The sequence below is a fragment of the Sparus aurata genome, chromosome 7, assembly GCF_900880675.1.
Source record: "Sparus aurata chromosome 7, fSpaAur1.1, whole genome shotgun sequence".
Taxonomy (NCBI): Eukaryota; Metazoa; Chordata; class Actinopteri; order Spariformes; family Sparidae; genus Sparus; species Sparus aurata.
In genome coordinates this window covers 18,553,182-18,572,958 of record NC_044193.1, presented here as the reverse complement: position 1 = coordinate 18,572,958, position 19,777 = coordinate 18,553,182, and the positions used below count along the sequence as shown (strand labels likewise).

Sequence of the window (19,777 nt, the reverse complement as noted above, 5' to 3'; positions counted from 1 at the left end):
AATATTTGTTTTAGTTAAAGACCCTACACATTGAACTTGGGTAGATCTATGCAGATACACACATACAGTACGCTTTATAATATGACAGCAGAATAAACTTGAACTGCAACAACAAAACTTCAGGTAAAAAGTCAGGAATGCAAAAGTCAATGCTAAAGAGCTGATTGAAGGGGAATTGTAATATTTTTCAGTGCTTTATTTTCAAGTCAAAACATTGCTAAGAAGTACACAAGAGTTCATTTTAACAGCTTTATTAAGGTGCACTGGGTGAGGTGAATCTTCATGAGTGTATGATTCTTTTCAGAGCACCTTGGACAGACTTTTTCAGGAAGGTCTCGTTTAACATCAGGCAACTGTGCAGGGAGTGTTTGTGTGCAGCAGTCACCTGGAAAAACACATAAAACATTTATAGAAAGATTACATACTCTTACTTTTTCATCCACAGTTCAGCCATTGTGTATAAAACAACTTTAAGAACTTACATAACTGCTATATTTGGTGAGGACTGTGAGCGTCATTTTTGCAAACTTAACAGACTTTGTGAATTGAGGACCCTGGCTGACAAGCTGTTCAATGAACTGTGTGAAGAGTTCATCACTCAAGTCAGGCTGAGAAAAAAGAAAGAAACAACAGTCAACTTAATAACAGTGAATATTATGACTAAGTGGTCTTACAACATTTTTCCCATGAATAACATTGAGATTACCTTGGAGTCCAGCAAGCTGTGGATAATAGAGAGCACAGCCTCACTCCACTCTATTCTGAATGTCATTCTGAAGAGAAAATGGTAACAGACTGCATCAACAGACAACTAATAACCATATGACTTTATTATCATTTTGTGCATCTTTGCTACATAAACATAATTTGGATTATCGTACTGAAGCACCAGCAGTCTGTAATGTGAATCCAGGCCACCGTCTATCAGTCTGTTCAGCAGCTCAGCTTGTGGATTCCCTGAACACAAAACAAAGTTCAAAATACAGAATCAATTTGTGTTAGAGGGGAGGAACGAGGTCATGGCTCAGCATCTGTAACATCACAGCATCTGAACATGTTTACATGGACTTGAACAAGGACACTGAATCCATGCCAGCTCCAGGAATGCTGCTCTATAACTAAATAATATCCCTCCCCGATACAGGCAATGTTAAAGGGACAGTTCAACGCAAAATCTAAAATACCCGAGATTTGCTGATTTCTTGGCTGACTCCAAGTTATAATTTTTAAAAGTTTGACCTGCCAATTATGATTTTGGCCCATTACGATTAGCATCTACTGTAGATGGATAAACAGCACTACAGGTAAAAGAACAATATGTATCTTTGATTTTGTGTTAAGCGGTTCCTTTGATAAATGATTACAACCCTTTTCTCACCTATGTTCTTGTCCTCAAGAACTGGTCCAATTAGAGCGTGGCACATGGGTCTGGGCCAGCGTCTACATAGTGATGTCACTGCAGTGACCAGACATCTGGAGGCCGGCTCCGACAGGGACAGCACCTGCAGGTGCAGAGTAAAACGATATCATGTCAGCATCAAACACAGGGACAAATGTTGCACAATTTGCATGTTTAGTGATGTACCTTCTTAAGCAGAAGGCTCCGGATGAATGTTGTGGCTGTGCTGTAGCTGAGGTCAGAGGTAGGAGCCAAAACACTACTGCACAGTTTAGGCAGATGTTGCTCTGGTAAGTCAGGCAAACACAGCATGCTGCATAACACCTCCACCTGACATTGAAAGTAAGAGATGTGGGATTAGTCCTTTAAGAGACAATCAGGTAATACATTTATAACAGAGAAGTATTAGTACAGGGGTAAAAAGTAAGCTTGAACATTTTTAGTACATACTTGGCTAGGACCACACTCGCTCAGCACTTTGAACACATCCATGGAGCTCTGGTCCCACTGCAGAAAAAAACCAAAAAAAAACCATTATAGTAATACCAAATGTCACTCTTAGTCTGTGCTAGAAGAAAGAAAACATGTCTACTTACGTCTGTCTGGCTTTCCAGTAATTCTTTTATTTGAAGAACAGAGGCCTAAATAAACACAAAAGTAGACCAAATGTCATACATGTTTTACATATATACTATATATCTGAGTAGTGCACTTGATTTGATCACTGTTGAAAAGTCTGCTCTTTAATGGAAAAAAACAAATTGGTTGAATTGTGAAAATGGATAATAAGTTTGAATAAGATAGAGCTCCTTTCTACCTGTATATGTTCAGGCAGGATATCACAGCGACCGTCTGATGCTGGCTGCAATTCTTCAGCAGGAGTCTCTGCAGGAGCATCCCTTTCAAAACTTCCTGATATCTCGTCTTTCGCACTCTGCTCTTCAGCATCGAGACACTCATTACCACAGATATCCATCTTTATCCGTTTACTCTGCTGTCTCGGTTCTTCACCATCTAAGTCCTGAGTGACAAAGCTGGCCTTCCTTTTCCTTTGTGTCCCCAGCTCTGATGAACCACTCTGAGATCCAGATTCCACTCCTTGACCAACGAAGCACTTTGCCCATCCTCCAGTCTCATCACCACCAACTAAACGCTGTGACAGCTCCTTCAGTCTCTGGCTGCACAGTGGACTGTGCAGTGGTTCCTGACTTTGGGCACCCAGGTTTCTTTCCAGCTGTCTAACCAGAGCAGAGACCCAGGGGCTTGGATGAGGGTCCTGGCTGAGGCATTTGAGCAGATGGAGGACAGTCGTACGAGGAAGAACTCGGTAGACCAGATAGATGAAGGACAGCAGGTTTTGTTTGAATAATGGTGGAAACAGGCACACCAGGGGTTTGCTAGAATGGGTGCGGAGAAACAGGTGTGAGGCATAGGCACAGATATTTGATGCAGATGTCAAATTAGTGGTAACTTAATTTAGCACTTCAATGGGACTGAGCTGAAGATTATCTTTTGGTGGCATGAAGCAGAATTCATCAGGTTGATATGTTGTAGTATTAAAAATCAAAACATCAGACTTAAACCAGATGTCACTCCAAAACTGACTCCCCTTTAAGACAAGGAATAATATCACTAGGAAGCAACTATATTAGACAACACTTTTTATGCCTATATAGCTTTTTTATAATCCCCTATACAGAGTAAAGCAGGCCTATTTATTGTAATATAGTTGACTGATCAACAGGAAGCTGCCTTTATAGTCATTAAATAGGCCTTTCTTTCCGAGGACATTGTAGGGTTGCAATTAATGATAATTTCTATTGGCAATGAATCCATTGATTATCGATATATGAAATCGTTTTTTGGTCTATAAAATGTCCAAAAACAGCGATTGAGGTTTCCCAAAAACCCTAAGATGACAGCCTCCAATGTCCTGGCTTGTCCATCACCCAAAGATATTCAGTATGCTGTCATGAAGGAGAAAAGAAACCAGAACATATTCACATTTAAGAAGTTGGAATCTGAGAATTTTGAATTTCTCAATCCTTAAAATAAGTGGCAATTAGTTTCATAACTCGCAACTTGTTGATTAGTCATTGCAACTCTCATTGCAATAATAGACAACATTGTAAATGCTCCCAGTGGTGGTACTGTGCTGAGCATACGCTTATTGGCAATTCTGGAATTTGGAGTAAAAAAAATTAAAAAATCAACAGAGAACAATGCAAGTCCAGCATTCAAAATCCTGCTGAACTTAAAATAAAGACTTTTTATTGACATCAAGCTGGAGTTACTTTTAACTTCTTCATATAGAGTAAGGTAGTTCATCCTAGTTGTTCTTAATACAGGGCTCCAGTAAAACATCTAGAAAATCTGTTTTGCGTTTCACAATTTTTGCCCTATCAGGACTTCCATACAGTACCATTTTGCATTTTAATACAGTACTGGGGGAAGTTTGGGGCACACCTACTCTAATCTTTACGTTCTGTAAACACATAAACATTAGCTTATTTGTAAGCATTTACTTAATTGGCCCCAACACACCCCTAAATTGGCCCCTAAACCGAAAAGATTGGGGACAAAAGGCTCACTCTTGTACTACACTTTTATCTTTATTGTATTTTAAACGGGTAATTTTGATGTGAAGAGTAACTGTTAACTGTATTAGAGTGGATAGCAAACTTTGGTACAAATCCACCACTGCTTACTGTCATTCAACAATGGCAAAAGTTATTACGATTTTATTTGCTATGCCATGTTAAAATGTCTGCAATGAGATGATATAGCTGTAAGTACGTAACGTTAGGGAACTTGGCTTTAGAAATAAACCCTTTTTATAAGAAAGTGTGCTGCTAACGTTGCTGTCGCTATGGTAACGTTTGCCTGTAGAACAAACGTCTCTGCGTGTACCAAGTTAGCTGCAAATTATGTTACATACATTATACTGAAACCTAATGCAGTGCACTTTTACTTACACCGTAACAGGCTGGGCTTTATTATCTGGACAGGTGATCTCGTCCCTGCACAGTGACTCTATGAAGTTAGACAACGACACTCCAGGGTTGGCTCGCTGCTGCCTGTGGAAGACACCCAGAGCTCTGCGGGCACCGGAGACTCCACACAGAAGCGACCGGACCAGCAGCTTCGACTGCCCATCGAACTTACTCAAAGACACCCCAGCATCCATACATCAGCTGGAGTTTTACCATGGACCCGTAAGTAGTTTTACACTCACCCGCCAGTTTTGTTGACATTTCTTCTTCTCGAGTTTAATTTGACCACATGTGTGCTCTATGCCGCCACCCAGTGGTGAACGCCAAAAGTTAGAAAGACATGAAGACGGAGTCCTCTGTACAGCCTGTTCCAGCTTCTCATCCGACCAACTGCAAAAGTGTCAATAAAGAGCACACCACACCTTTTTGATGAGACAAAGTGTGAAGCAATGTTTTATTTTTTTGTGTTCAAGTACAACTTGTTTAAAAGAAATAAAATCTTAACATGCGATTTTCTTGCCTAAATGAGAAGGTGTCGTGACTGATTTTAAGGCAAGTATAGTCAGCAGGAGACAAGCAAGAAGGGGGTCCAGACTACTTTTTATCTATAGATAATTAAAACTAAACACTCAAACACTTTAAAAATGGCAAAATGGTGCAAACTGCAAGGACAAATCAAAAATGTACAATCTGCAACGCGTTTATAGCCCTATGGCAACAGAACGGCGATATAAATCCTAACTAGGAGGCCACAGATTAACCTCAAGATCATTAGAGAACAAGATTTGTCCCACACAGGGATGCTTTTACTAGAGCAGGGGCAGAGTATACACATTCTCCAAACAAAGACTAGCAGGTTCATTTCACAGGTTAGCTCCTCTGGTTGAAGGAGTACGAGCCAGTAAAACTGCCTGCGGCAGTCTGACTAAAAATCTGAGCATACTTAGCTCTCGATGGTGCATGGTTGAGACCCTTGTTCATGGCTACTCAAGATGATGCTTCAATAGAAAATCCACAGAGGACAGACAGGTCAAAAACACATGAATGCGTTCTTTAGGGGACAATTTTACAATTAGGACCCCATTCAGTGGTTTCAGGCACTGACAAAAAATGTAAAGCTCAGAAACCATAGTCCCCAGATAGTAACAAACGAAAGTCAAAGTCTTCATCTTCATCATCATCGTCGTCATCACTGAGAAGTGTCATCGCTATAAGTAGATTAACCAGATCTACACCATCATAGTCGTCTATTTCTTCTGTAGGAAACTGCCGATCAAAGAACAAAATATGAAGAGTAAAACAGTCTCATGCATGTCAATGGTGGTGAGAACTTAATATCATGCTAGGACGATGTTTACCTGAAATGACCTGTGGTGTTCCCGTTTGTCATGCCGATAAAGGCACTCCGATTTGAACGGGCAGCATCTGTATCGTGCATAATAACTGCAACTTTTCTTACTAGAATCACAAGAGATGAGATGGAAAAGGAGGGGAAATTCAGTTGCATGCATTCATTTCTGAAACAAAATAACAGCTCAGCAGTTCACTTTAAATCAATTTTGCATAAAAAAAATAAAGACCCAGAGGCCCTGTGACCCAGGATTTCATGGGCAGAAACTGAAAACATAAAATGATGTTTTCATTGGTGCATAATCACCTGACATTAAGGACTGCAGTGTCAAAAATAAACACAAAAATAATAAATAAAAACATTCAAAGTAGTACTCTTATGTGTACCATCATATCAGGGAACATTCAGGCGATGGCTCTGCTGTCAACTGAGTGGTTAGTCCAGCATAAAGAAGTACAGTACGGTACATATATACCCAGTGAGTACAAAACAAGGGCATACTTCACTTCCTAGCCATTTTTTTTTAAACTGTGCCCAGGAAGGACACAAATAATCTCAGTACATAGTATACTAAATAATGGGGTCATACTGTAGTGTTTAGAGCGGTTATGAGAACTTAATCACACCATACCTGAATTTTTCCTTGAAGGCAGCAACTATACTCTCCTTGGCTTGTCCTTCAACCCAGTATTTGTTAGGCACATAAAAGGCAGACCTCACTCTACACTGTGGGCAGCTCCTGAACAATAATCATTAGACAGTGATGTCAGGTCAAATTATTTTATGGTGTGTTGTCAGATGCGGGTAAATAATCAGATATAACTGAAACCTACTTCACAGCATCCAGCCCAAGGTCTTTTGTTTTCCTCCAGGTCATGATGCATTCTAAACAAAAGGAGTGGTTGCAGTTTGGCAAAATTCCAAAAACCCGCCGTCGTGGATCCGCCTTTTCATACACCTTGTCCATGCAGATTCCACAGGTCACATTTTTACTCTGGAGGAAGGCCTCCATGTCATCTACTTTCCCCTGGGTATTCGAGGCGGCAGCAGCTCCACCATCTTCTGTCATCTCATTAGAGGAAGTTTGCTGGACAAAAAAAAAATTGCAATCAGTATAAACCTCCTGAGTTTAACTGGGTTTAAATAAACAAAAATCCAACTTTAAATTTGAATCAAACCTGCTCATTTCTTCCATCACAAGACTGAGCAACTTCTGAGCTCTGGGCCGATTCCCAAGAAGGAGGGAGATGAGAGTCTGTGTCTGCAAAGACAAAGTAAGTTAGGTATGGAGAAATGCTGACCATGGTAGGTTTCACTCATTAACACATCCGAAACCTTGCGATTGTTCCTCAGCGATATCTGCTGCACGACGCCCAACGTTGTGTTGATGATTTGTGACATTAACCACAAACTCTGATCTTCTGGACATCAGCTCAGCCTGCAGTAGAGCAGGCTCTGACCCTCTTCTTCTGTCAGGCAGGGCATACGCCACACTAGAGGAGGAGACGGTAGGTACTGAACTTCTTCTACCTGCAACAGCTGCACTGGCTTCAGGTTGAAGAACATGGAGATACCTGATTGTGGAAAATAAAGAACGCGCTAAATGAAAATTGTGCGTTTTGTCATCCCCTTTCATTAAGTTGCACACAAAAGAGAAAATTGGCTTACCTGCAGCGTTCACCATACCAGCAGCCATCTTTCTGAAAGTACCTACATATTTGGGCTGAGGGTATAGTTGTCAGTTCATGGCGATAATGACACCTCGGACCTAATCTGCACGAGCCATTTATGAAACGCCTGTACAGAAAAAGGGGAAAGCCAAACCAAACCAATGATGTCTCTGAATGGTAAATGCACAATTAAAAAAAGCTGTGTTAAGGTATTTTTACATATCTTGGCTACTGCCTGGCCTTTCCAGTGTGTGTGCATAATATTCATACATTTTAAGAAGTGATACAATATAAAATCACAGACCACAAAAAAAAAACAACAAAAAAAAAAAACTACTTGGATTGATCTTGGTGAATTTCTAATATTGGGATAATCGTGAATATTTTCACATGAATGACTGGCATACATTCCTGCATTGGTTTCCTGACTTATTTTGAGTTGTGCAATTCTGTCACCATGACCGAAGGCAAAAACAATTGAGATGCCTGCCAATACTACAGATTTTAAACTTCAGAATGATGGGTAATTAGGTTACCACCATTTATTTATCCTTTATAATTTGTGATTAGCCATTTAACGTTCTTTGGTTGGTTGTTTCACTTAAAAACACGTCACCCATCTGTGAAAAAACATGTAAGGTTAAAGTGATTCTAGTATGTTTTAGTGCAATCAAGTTATTTTAAAGTTTTAAAGAATATTTTGATAAACATTGGGATACTATTGTCAAACACAATTATGTTGCACAGTGAAATTGTAATGAAAGTGAACCTGTATTTTCTTGCTCCTAGATTTTAACCAGATAAAAAGCCTTAAACTGTTGCTTTCAAGTCCAAGTCTGTCAAGTCTCTTAGCACTGGAGTCAAGTCAGGGGTCAAGCTTTAATTTTATGTCAAAGTCTAGGGTCAGTAGTGACATTAAAAGATGCACTGTGCGTTAATAAAAATCACATGCATGGAGAGCCTGGCAACCATACAGAAATAGTTTAAATGTAGTGAGCCATCTGGGGAGGGATGACTGCTGAGGTGTTCCCACACAGATGTTGGTCCTTCAACGGCTCAACCGGTTGTGTCTAACGTTATGTGCTGTCGGAAACCAGAAAGTGACCCGTCAAGAACTTAGCTAGCCAAGTTTGTTAGCCGTGTCGAGATTGTTTTAAATTACCGTAGAGATTCACATTGAATGTGACACAACACACGGCAAAGGACCGATAACTAATTTAACGCTAAACACAGTTTTGGCTCCCTTAAGGTATTTAAACGCTCAGTCCTTTCTTGATACACATCCACCCATTGATTCACACGGTTCTTCCATAAAAGTCAAACATCGACACACACAAAAAAAAAATAAACTTCGTCTTAAATAGTTTGAAACAAAGATATTTTTATCAACAAAAACGTTATTTTCCCTAACGTTCGTATTAGAATGCAGCACGGACTCTAACGTATATCTTAGTAACGTTTCTCAACAACAAAGCCTCTATTTTCCGACATGTTGTCTGTTTTCTGGGCTAAACAAGCGCGCCCCCAACTACCGCTTACCTACAGATACCACTATGAGCCGAGTCCATCCTCCATGTGTTTTGAGTACGCCGCCGAGCACCCTCAATCTCACTATCTAAATAGATGGCAGCCGGTTCCCGTCGCCAATTAACTTCACAACGAGCCAATAGAAACAGGACGTTGACGTACCTACGTAACGTAGCCCGATTTCTCATTTACCACCCCACTAGTCTGAACCCTCCCAAAATTATTCTGGAAAAGAAAAAAAAAAAAAAATTTCCCCAAACTTTTGACCAGAACAGCACCATATATATATATATATATATATATATATATATATATATATATATATATATATATATATATATATATATATATTATTATTATTTTTATTTTTTAAAGAAAATTACATTATCTACAATTACATTAAAATCACATTAATCAGAAATGTAGCCTATATATTATCAATGTGGCAAATGTAAATTCTTGGCTGGAAATGGCTCATTTTTATTCTACATACAAGCACAAATGACCATTGACCATTTTCAGTAACCATCACTCCTGCGGTCTAATGGCAAATTGTGTTAGCTAATCCAAATGTGTTGTATTAAAAGACTAATTGATCATTAGAAAACCCCTGTGAAATTATGTTTAAAGGTTAACTCCACCAATTTGGCACATTAAAGTACATTTATAGGTCTTCGGGAGTACAACCGCATATGTGAAAATATGCCTTTTGTGGCTTCAGAGGAAGGTCTATGCAATTTAGTAAATCTCCTCTAGTGATGTCAGTGGCTAAGTTGCATTATGGGTAATGAAGGCAGCAGGTTCTGACAAACAGTCCCGTAAACTGTTGTAAAAACAACTGATCAAGATCAATACAGCAGAACGTAAGGTTTTCTTATTCCATGCACTTTTTCCATTATAAAAACCTATATTACCCACAATGCAACTTTGACACTGAATGACATCAGTGGAGGCAATTCATGAGCTTACACACAGCTTCCTCTGGAGTCACAAAAAGCTCTTTACTTTTTCATATGTACAGTAATACTTCAATGTGGAACATTTGTGGCGATATTTAAGAAGCAATTTAATTGGCCTTTCTCAGACTAGTTGAGTATCTGGATCATCGCCATTTGTGGGTTGGTTATAGTCTAGTCAGGAATTAAAGAACCACTCAGTTCTGAGAAATTAAGTTTTTTTCATGAGAGAAATTGCCAAGATACTTACGATTTCATAAACAGTGTGTGTACTACTACCTACAAAGAATAGCCCAAACTCCCTTTAACCAAAACAGAAAGAGAAGTGGGTGGTCCCAGTGCACAGGTGAACACTATTCAAACTTAGTTAGGGATATTAGGATATTTTGGTGTTTCACTTGATGGTTTATTCAAGGACATATCTGACATTTTATTTTGTGTTTTGCGAATAATCTTGATCCCCAGAAAAAAAGTGACACATTTAGTTTGACTTGTATTGCATATCCATAGCCACACATATACGCACGCATATCCCAATATCCCTGATTGATTTTGAGTAGTGTATATTGAAATCTCTCAGACACCGCACAGGTCCTTAACTAGCCGCTTCATTAAATTGTACCCGCAAAACACCAGTCTCAACAGTTGACAGCGACTTCAGGATGCTGGCCCTCTAGGCAGAGTAGCAAAGAAAAAGCTAAATCTGAGACTGACCATTAAAAGGAAAAGGTTAAGATGGGCAAAAGAGCACATACATTGGACAGAGGAAGACTGGAAAATAAGTTTATGGAGGACATAGAGGACCATTTGTGAGATGCAGAACAAATGGAAAGATGCTTGAGGAGTTAAGGGTTAAAGGGCTCTTCAACAGGGAAGGCTATCACTTCCTTTTGCAATACCATGCCGTACCCTCTAGACAGTGCTTGATTGGAGCCAACTTCAACCTTCAACAGGATAATGATCTGAGGCACACATCCAAACTTTGCAAGATATATTTATGGTAGAAGCAGTCAGCTGGTATCGTCTATAATGAAGCTGCCAGTGCAGTCACCAGATCTCAACCATACTGACCTGTTGCGGGGGCAGCCTGACAGTATGGTGCATAAAAATAGCCCCTAAGGCCAACCAGACCTGTGGAAGTTCCTTCAGGAAGAGCAGAGTGAAGTCTCTTCAGATTACCTCGACAAACTCTTTGCTAGATTGCCAAAAGTCTGCAAGGCTTTAATTACTGCAAATGGATGCTCTGACAAAAGCAAAGTCTGAAGGACAAAATTATTATTTCAAGTATAATCATTTCTCACTATGTTGATATCCATTTGCAAACTATTTTGATAAATTTAAGTGAGTTTTCATGGAAAACATGACATTTTTGGGGGGACACTAAACTTTTGAGCGTTGGTGTACATTAACAGGTGAAAAGGTTAATAAACTGCAGATGAGTATGAGACATAAAATCTGCTTCATGATGAAAAAACTGAGAAAAATCAGTGTTAATATTTCTAATAAAGTTTATAAGTGAGATGTACTTAAACTAGATCTGCAGATAGGTTACATGGGACTATAAGGATGAAATTATTTCAAGTCTTAACATGTTTTTTAAACAAATATGTCAATCCATCACTTACACAGGCATAGAGGTAGCTTACATCATCTTTTTTTTTGTTGCACTTTCTTGTTTTATCCATCCACACCCTCTTGCTATGTTGGCACACCGCACATCATCCAATACTATCAAATTTGTACCAATAACAGGAAATTAAGGCAAAAATAATGTCAGCGATTGGATGAGACAGTGGAATAATGTCACAGATGATACATTAGAGGTAGATAGGGATCAAGACAGAATAAGAGCACAAGAGGAGACTTCTGAAGGTGGACTGTGTGCACCACAAACTGAAGTCCATTCAGAAGAAGTACAGTGAAAAAAAGAGATCCTACAGAATATGAAGGAGAAAGTAGTTTGTAACTTATGAATCCTGGCTACAGTATTGTAAGGCTGTTACACTTGTGCCTTTCCTTACAAGACAAATCAGACAGTACACAAAAAGGGTAGAAATCTCGGACCGTGGTTATATCTCGGGTCAGTACAGAAATATGATACCAGATGCTTGATGTCAACTTCTAATCATCAATTTTCCCAATTACGGAGTGGAACAGTATGCTGGTTTTATGTAAATCCTGCTAAGGCGCCAAATCCAAATTCCTCATCAAGGAACAGTTTGTTGGTATGCTTGATGATATATTTGGTACAACCTACATAGGCAGGCATAGGAAAAAGAACAGATATACTTAATAATACATAAAACAAGATGATAATTCATGTTTTGCCCTTACAAATATGATCAACAATTACAAATAATTAGTAACAGAATTACACAGAATAAACTAAGAAAAACCTTTAAAATGGCAAGTTTGTGATAATTTGCATGTCAAAATAAAGAAAAAAACAAACATGCGGTCCCTTGTACTTCAATGGGTCATGTGTTTAGTGTCAGCTTCAGAAACATAATCTGTGCAACGTAGTCCATTAGTTACCACTCGGGTAGATGGCTTTAAGACAAAACCTACAGAACTTGGATCTCCCACATTTATTGACAAATGGAAACGGTATTGCACAGAAAAGCTGCTTTGAGAGAGCTCTACACTGCTGGAGCCAGCCCAGTTTGTGTTCTTAAAACCAAATGGCAAAGTAGTGATCATTAATGATGATGATGATGATGATGATGATGATGATGATGATGATGATGATGATTACGATGACAATGATGTAAACAAAAACCGATTTGTGCATCTTCAGCATTACCAAAAAGTCTGAAAACAATCAATCTACCAAAGACATTGGCATCATAAGAAACTCTTGCACAGTACAAACGGCGGCTTTTGACTACTTCAGCTATGCCACTGGTGTAAGAACGTGAAATGCTTTCCCTTCACACGTGAGGAGAAGCGCTCTCTCTAGATGCTGCTCTGGGGTCAGTTTTGCTATTAGAATGTAATAGGAGCAGCCTCAGTGAGAAAACATATCATTCTCTCTGTTAAGTGAACGTTGTGGGAAACTAGGACTTGCAGCAAATGATTCCAGATGCTCATCTCTCTCTCTCTCTCTCTCACACACACACTCTCACACCACGCACACACACATTACTGTGCTGAGGGTAATGCTGACATTGAGAAGACTTTGCTGATTGTGTTAGCCCTACCATGTGACTCTGCCTCATCTGCACATGTTAAAAATCCATGCCCGTACGTGGAACAGTGCTTGTACTGAATGCAGTGTATTATTATAAATGTAAATTGAGTCTGTAACAGTATTGCTAAAAGCAGTCTGTGCTGGAGGAAACTAATACATGTCTTTGTAGATCTCCTGTAGTAGAGGGTGGAGCGAGGTCTCCGACTCAGTCTTTTTGATCTTTTGGACTAGGTGAACGTTCTCAGTAACCAGCTGACGGAGGTCGGCCATCTTTTGCAGCAGCTTGGGAAAGAGGTAGACTGAGTCAGAGTGGTTTGCTTGTAGGTGGAGGTCCAGGGCCTGGAGGATGCTGTCCTGACTCTGCTCCACCTGCTTCACGTTCATTAGCCCGGGACGATCTGGGAGAACAAGGAAGCAAACAACAACACCTTATGATAAGTCATAATTTGAGTTAATGCAGGATTTACCAAGTTCAGTTTAAGATTTGAGGACCTTTTTTTAATGCTGACTAGATCTGGCCTCCCATTGTCAGACCTATTTCCACAGGTGTATGTCAGCATTGGAGAATAGTCTAGCTGCACCAATTGTCATTCTTGTATAGGGTAAAAAGCTGCTTGTTTGCATGTTTTTACCCAAGAATGCAACAATGGATGCAAAATAAAATGGCTAAATCCCCCCAAAAGACAATGCAGGAGCTGAAAGCTAGTGTAAGTTAAGGTCCCTAGCAAGCAGGTTAGTGTTCTTGTAAGTTGTCATTTTCAGAGTGTAGGTTGCTAGCTTGAACGTTGTTGTTGTTTCATGTCCCAATGGGGAATTTGAAGACAGTAGATGCAGATAGCAGAAGGAAGGGGGGTAATAGCGCTTAATGACAGGCTTTAAACAAACGGTCTTCATCCAGTAAATCACTCTACAGTTTAACACAATCATATTTACCAGAGTATAAAAATGTGATGGAAAACCAGTAGGGATGATATGGGCTATAATTATTTATTGTATCACATCACATTTTTTTAGTATTTACCAGCAGTGCTTAACAATCATCTATTTTATGACAAGTGAATTCAATGCTTTTTAAGGGCTCTATCAGACAAGGCACTTCTGTTTCGCTCCGAAGCCTACAATTTAAAAGAAAGGCCAAGTGAAATGTTTCTATGCAACTACCGAATCACCTGTCCTTAGAACAAGCGTGATTTTAGTTAGCTACAAGTAGTAAAGTTCCTAGTTAGCAGATAGTTAGCCACACTGTGAATGCACAACACCTACATAAAAGAGCTCTGACAACCATTGAGGGTGCAAAGCTTTTCCCAAATATTATATTACACACAGGGAATGATGATCCGTGAAAGACATCACAGAATGTACCACCAGCTGGTGAAGGAGCTTCGCCTTAATTAGTTTAAAGTCAGTTCAAAGCTTAATATTAAACTTATTTAAGGAGTGAGGGAAAGCTTGATGATGGTGTCAGGTTCTTTTCTCAAAGCTAAAGTTTTGTCATCTTGAGGTGTTCAGAGGGCTTCTGCCAAAAAGCGAGAAGCTCTGTGCATCTCAAACGTGGGTAGCGCAGAACAAAATACTGCCCAGACAAAACAACAGGAAAAAGAAACCTCTCAAAAGGCCTTCTGCTTGATCTACGTCAAAGACTTTTCAAGACCTGCAGATAACCTGAAAATAACAAAAAAAAAAATGACATACTTCTCAAGAAAACTTTTCAGTCTCACCTCCACAGAGAATGATGGCAGCAACAAACAGGGCCAGGTCGCTGTCATCCAGCTCCAGAGCATTGAACTTGACCGCAAACTCAAACTTGGGCTCCATGATTTCACTAAAGGGCTTTCTTAAGCTGCGCAGGAACTCCCTGGTCACAAAGCCTTTACCATTGGCGACCAACAGACCATCTTTGTTCATGAGAGAGGGCAGCATGGCAAAAATAGCCTCATGTACACCATACTTCAGCAAAGTCACCTGCAGAAAGCACACAGACAAGTGTTCCATAATCTGAAAAAGCAACACACAGATCATATTGCTGTGCAGCACACTGAGTGGACAGTGACTCACCTGGTCATTGAGGAAGAGATCCACAAACCCTGGAATGCACTTGGCGAACTCGGTGAGCTCTCGCACGGTCTCAACCGTGGTGCATTGGCAGCGATAGAAAACATGGACCCCAATCTCCTTGGTCAGGGGTGCACCTGGGACTAACTGGCTCCATACTAAACCACTTTCTGCCTTCCAGAGTGTGTCCACATCGTAGATCACAAACGGCTAAATGGAGGAGAAATATAATTTCACTTGAATTACCATCTATAATTTCAAAGACTCAGAAATAAAATATTCCTATAATTACTTTTTTTTTAATTATTATCATTGTTATTGAATCGTAGGGTGTTGAGGAACAGGTACGTTTCGGTACTCTACATATTTTCTAATGATATTAAACAATATACTATGTTTTAACTTCTGAACAAGACAAAATTTGAAGTCATTCTAAAAGTTGAACTTACCGAGGTGCTGGCAGTTTTGCCCATAAGGATGCTGCGGGCCCTCTTCTTGGTCATACTGAGGTTCTTCAGGTAGGCTGTGTAGACTTGTTTGGCCAAGGTCTTCAGGTCTGAGCCACCTGGTTTACCGACGTTCAGCTCCTCTGCAAGCAGACCTGCCACAAGTTTCTTCCTCTCCGCCTCAGGCATGCGTCCATATCGGATCGCTAAGAAAACACACACACATGCTGGTCTTATTTTGAGTAGACATTTCAGGAGTAAACCCCTTTGTTGGGTTCTGATACTTCTAAGTTAGTCAAATACCAGCTTTTGTAAATAAAATAAAAACATTAAACACAGAGGTTTCAAAAGAGATTAGAAGGGAATTGAAAAATATGAGCAGTTTGTTACTCACATTAGATTTTATAACATTCTTCTCAGCTAAATCTTAATCAGTAACTTTCAATTCAATTAAAATCTTGGAAATGTAAAAAGACTTATCTTTATTATTTAAAATAACATGACTGAATTCATTGGGTTTATTTGCCAAGATATTTTTCCTCTCACCATCATGGGACATTCCCAAAGACAGGCACTTCTGGAAGCGGCAATATTGGCACTTGTTACGATTCTTCTTCTGAATTTTGCAGGAACGCTCACAGCGATCATATTCCAGTTTCATACGCACCGTTCGCCGGAAAAAGCCCTGAGTGAGAAACAATGAAACTGGTTCAACAACTCATATTGGACATAAAATTTGGATGTCATATAGCTATTCTGCTGTGATAGACACACTGTATTCATTACCTTGCACCCCTCACAGGCATGCACACCATAGTGGAAGCCAGAGGCCTTGTCCCCACAGACCTTACACTCCACGCTGATCCCAGCCCCCGCGTTGTCTTCTCGGCCAAGACGCAGCTGTTCTGAAAGCGAGGGTGACGATGTTTGTGACAGGTCTGCAAAAAAAAAAAGAAAAGAATATTAAGGCTCACCAATTATCAAGTGAGTCACGAGAATTTGAAATAAAAATCTTACCTGTGTAGCTTGTTGTTGCACTGCTGTTCTGCTTATTTTTCTCCTCCGGACTCTCCTTCTCTTTTTTGGCCTGGTCCCCTTTCAGGCCTTTAGAGGCAGGAACCACCTCCTTCTCCTCCTTGTCCTCCTCATCCTCACTCTCCCTCGCCTTTAACTCTTGCACGTCCGTCAGCTCTGACACACTTGTCCCCCCGCAGCTGTCTGATCCTCCAGACTCTCCCTCCGGTGGGGTCCACCTGACATCGGCTGTGTCCTGGGGTGATTTGGGGTTGCAGTAGCCGTTCACCCTGTCGTGCTGCTCTGTAGCAGTTTCCTGAAACCATTCCATGGTTCCTGTTGAAGCTGACTCAGCGGCTCCCCTCCTGTCACGTTGCCATCATAGCCCCACTATTGAAGAATTAAATACTCTGTTTAAATAAGCAATATTAAACCAGCTATGTGGATTCCATACAGAGCCAAAATGACCACCAGATAACTATTAACTGGCTTCAGAAGTCCACAAATCCTCTACTTTGCTATTAGATCCCGCATGTGAGTGGTTAACAGCCCCACAAGTCCATTGACCTAGCTAAACTGAGTGTAAAGCTTATCATAACACACTGCAGAGCCAAATTGCTCCCCTTAAAGTCCTTTTTTATGTAAGCACAAGGGTAAAAATGCATATAGTGTGGATATCTAACTTTCGGTCTTCTTGATATAGTCACTTGTAATTGAAATAAGAGCATGTACTAATCATGTATCATGTATTTATTAAGGTGTCCTTTCCCCAACTCAGTCCCTTACTACTGGTTATGTTTAAGCAGCCAGAGAATGTCCTTGATAGTAATAGGCTTATGACATGATATACGCATGCTGTGTTGGCATGCCTGGATTACTCACACGACAAGTGGACCAGACAAGCAGAGGCCCCAGCCACTGAGAGCCCTGAAGATGGACTTGCAACATCTTACTAAAAGGGTGATGTGCATAAATCCTCTATCATGGTATATGTCATGGTATAACCTGATATCAATCTCGTAATACAATACTCATAAACAGGACAACGTCTGTGCAATACTTCAACTCGTCCAGTTTGTTTAAATTTGTATCTGTGAAACATTCTGCTGTTGTTTGTAACACTTAGTTATATTGTTACCATTTGTCAGTTATAACGTATTGCAATAAAACTCAATATCATCAACACACTATAGTTACAGTGTAGTACCAGGCACAAATCTATACAGCTCTATTTGTAGTATCATGTCCATTTCTATATGTATACAAAGTTGTCACATATGATTTTAATGCACTATTTTTTTTTACATTTAAGTCTTTATTTTAGTACTTTTATATACATTATATATATTTGTATATTTTATGTCTTATTGTCTTTCACTATTTATATCTTATTTACATCTGTATTGTGATGTTTCTATTCTGATGGAGCAACTACCACATACTTTATCTCCTCCTCATCTATTAAGTATTTCCGATATATGAATACATATCATGATTCTGAAAAGTTCATTCATTAAGACACACGTCATTACATTGATGCAACGATTACATAAAAATCTAATATAGCCACAAAGGGGTCCGTTCATTGATTAACAACATCCCCACAGTACACCCAGTGGTGTTAAGGCAGCAGCTACCACAATATAAAAACATGTTTACATCGCTCACCCCTGCTAACTAGCTTCCAATCAGAGTATGTGTTCAAAAAAATATAAAAGCCCCGTTTCTATCAGCACACAGGATCAACAACTCATGATTCTTTAGCAGGCCTCAGTTATTGTTCTGGCATTAATCTGTCCTAAACATTTCAGCCTGTTCTCCTCTATCTGAAAAAGTAAACTTTGTCTCTACTGGAGCTGGAAGACATCTGTATTATTGTTTGCCTCAGATCCGTGGTAGGGTGCACAGTGTACTTGGTGGGTGCTTCTAAGGGGACAGGGTGCATGCACTATGTACACACTGAGCAGTGTTGATCGCTGGTGGGGGCGGTGGAGGAGAGGGCTGTTCAGGGTGGGGGTTACATATTTGCCCCGCGGCCCCCTAGTGGATTAATCCGTCCATGTATGTAGCTAGCTGTGCCCTGACAAACATACTACACAACGCCTGCTTAATAAAGATGTATTAATGTTTTCTGTCATTACGTGATGGTTAAGAAGAAGAACAAAGGCTGAACTTTGTTTCCAAATGGTTTCATGGGGGTAGGATAACATCAGAGATGAAGTAGAACTGTTAAGACTTGTCGTTCAAGCCAACCTGTCACACTGGTTCTCGGAAATATCTGCTAATATCCCTGTGAATTGTATGAGTCACTGACAGGACTGTAACTGGGTATAAAAATACAAGAGGTGAAAGGAAAGCGGAGTTATAAACACTGCTGCCTTATACTATAGACTGAAAAACAATATTCATCGTAAAAGTAGGGAGCTTTAGTCTGTCTTCGGTCGTCGAAGAGTGCTAGCTTACTTAGCTAGTTAGCTACTAACCTTGAATGTTGACTGAGTACTACTACTAGCTGTTAGCGTGGCTGACCCACATTCCCGTGTGTGCCTTAAAATAACGTTAGCAGACTTGCCAAGTTAGCTTACCTCTCCCAATAGTGCTGCTGGTGGGGAAGATGTTTACCCTGCGTGAAATTGTCGAGAGGATAAAATAAGCAAGTGTCGAGGAGAGTCCCGAATCCCGAACACGATCGATCGGCTGTTGACAAGTCGTTTGAAGTCACCAGCAGGAGTTAGCTAGCAGCGGGAGCTAACGTCAGACTGCTAACATAAACTTAGACTGGCGCAGGCCTGCATGTAGTTAGCGGGCGAGCTGACGAACAGCTCAGCCAGGCTGAAAGGAAAAGCGGTTTGGACACTTTTGTTCGTCGCTACCATATCACATGCAGATAAGCATAGTTAACTGATAATCCCTCCCCGACTCTCTCCTTGTTGTTCATAGCTTTGCTTTGCTTTGCTTTGCTTCACTCCCTCCTCCTCCTCCTCCTCCTCCTCGACTACCGTCACATGCCAGTACATAGCACCCCCACACACACTCACACAACACATCAAGGTCTCTGTTAACTCTAATATGCACTTGTTGTTTTTGCAATCTGGAGGAGGAATATTTATTCTGCATCTGCACTGAAACTAACAAGCTTTAATCATATTAGCAGAACTAGCCTACGTGTGGTTTAAAAA

At 40.2% G+C, this 19,777-nt stretch overlaps 3 protein-coding genes and 1 long non-coding RNA gene across 4 annotated transcripts; 1 reads left to right on the top strand and 3 right to left on the bottom strand.

Moving 5' to 3' along the window:
• Positions 1 to 181: 181 nt before the first annotated feature.
• fance (FA complementation group E) lies at positions 182 to 4,628 on the bottom strand. The gene is made up of 10 exons (XM_030421745.1): positions 4,375 to 4,628; positions 2,217 to 2,796; positions 1,996 to 2,040; positions 1,850 to 1,906; positions 1,586 to 1,729; positions 1,379 to 1,502; positions 882 to 957; positions 707 to 773; positions 483 to 608; positions 182 to 385 (listed from the first exon to the last, which is right to left on the bottom strand). The coding sequence occupies exons 1-10, from the start codon at positions 4,584 to 4,586 to the stop codon at positions 281 to 283; spliced, it is 1,536 nt and encodes a 511-aa protein (XP_030277605.1). The 5' UTR covers positions 4,587 to 4,628; the 3' UTR covers positions 182 to 280.
• On the top strand, positions 4,475 to 5,416 carry LOC115584375 (uncharacterized). Its single transcript, XR_003984530.1, has 2 exons — positions 4,475 to 4,614; positions 4,707 to 5,416. It is a non-coding gene; the product is annotated as an uncharacterized LOC115584375 (long non-coding RNA).
• On the bottom strand, positions 4,816 to 9,109 carry mkrn4 (makorin, ring finger protein, 4). Its single transcript, XM_030421746.1, has 8 exons — positions 8,953 to 9,109; positions 7,412 to 7,540; positions 7,079 to 7,317; positions 6,922 to 7,004; positions 6,577 to 6,830; positions 6,375 to 6,482; positions 5,751 to 5,850; positions 4,816 to 5,658 (listed from the first exon to the last, which is right to left on the bottom strand). The coding sequence occupies exons 1-8, from the start codon at positions 8,979 to 8,981 to the stop codon at positions 5,512 to 5,514; spliced, it is 1,089 nt and encodes a 362-aa protein (XP_030277606.1). The 5' UTR covers positions 8,982 to 9,109; the 3' UTR covers positions 4,816 to 5,511.
• Positions 9,110 to 11,386: 2,277 nt separating this feature from the next.
• Positions 11,387 to 19,632, bottom strand: ppardb (peroxisome proliferator-activated receptor delta b). The gene is made up of 8 exons (XM_030423544.1): positions 19,184 to 19,632; positions 16,602 to 16,988; positions 16,371 to 16,522; positions 16,131 to 16,269; positions 15,588 to 15,790; positions 15,142 to 15,348; positions 14,805 to 15,048; positions 11,387 to 13,484 (listed from the first exon to the last, which is right to left on the bottom strand). The coding sequence occupies exons 2-8, from the start codon at positions 16,927 to 16,929 to the stop codon at positions 13,237 to 13,239; spliced, it is 1,521 nt and encodes a 506-aa protein (XP_030279404.1). The 5' UTR covers positions 16,930 to 16,988; positions 19,184 to 19,632; the 3' UTR covers positions 11,387 to 13,236.
• Between the last annotated feature and the right edge of the window lie 145 nt (positions 19,633 to 19,777).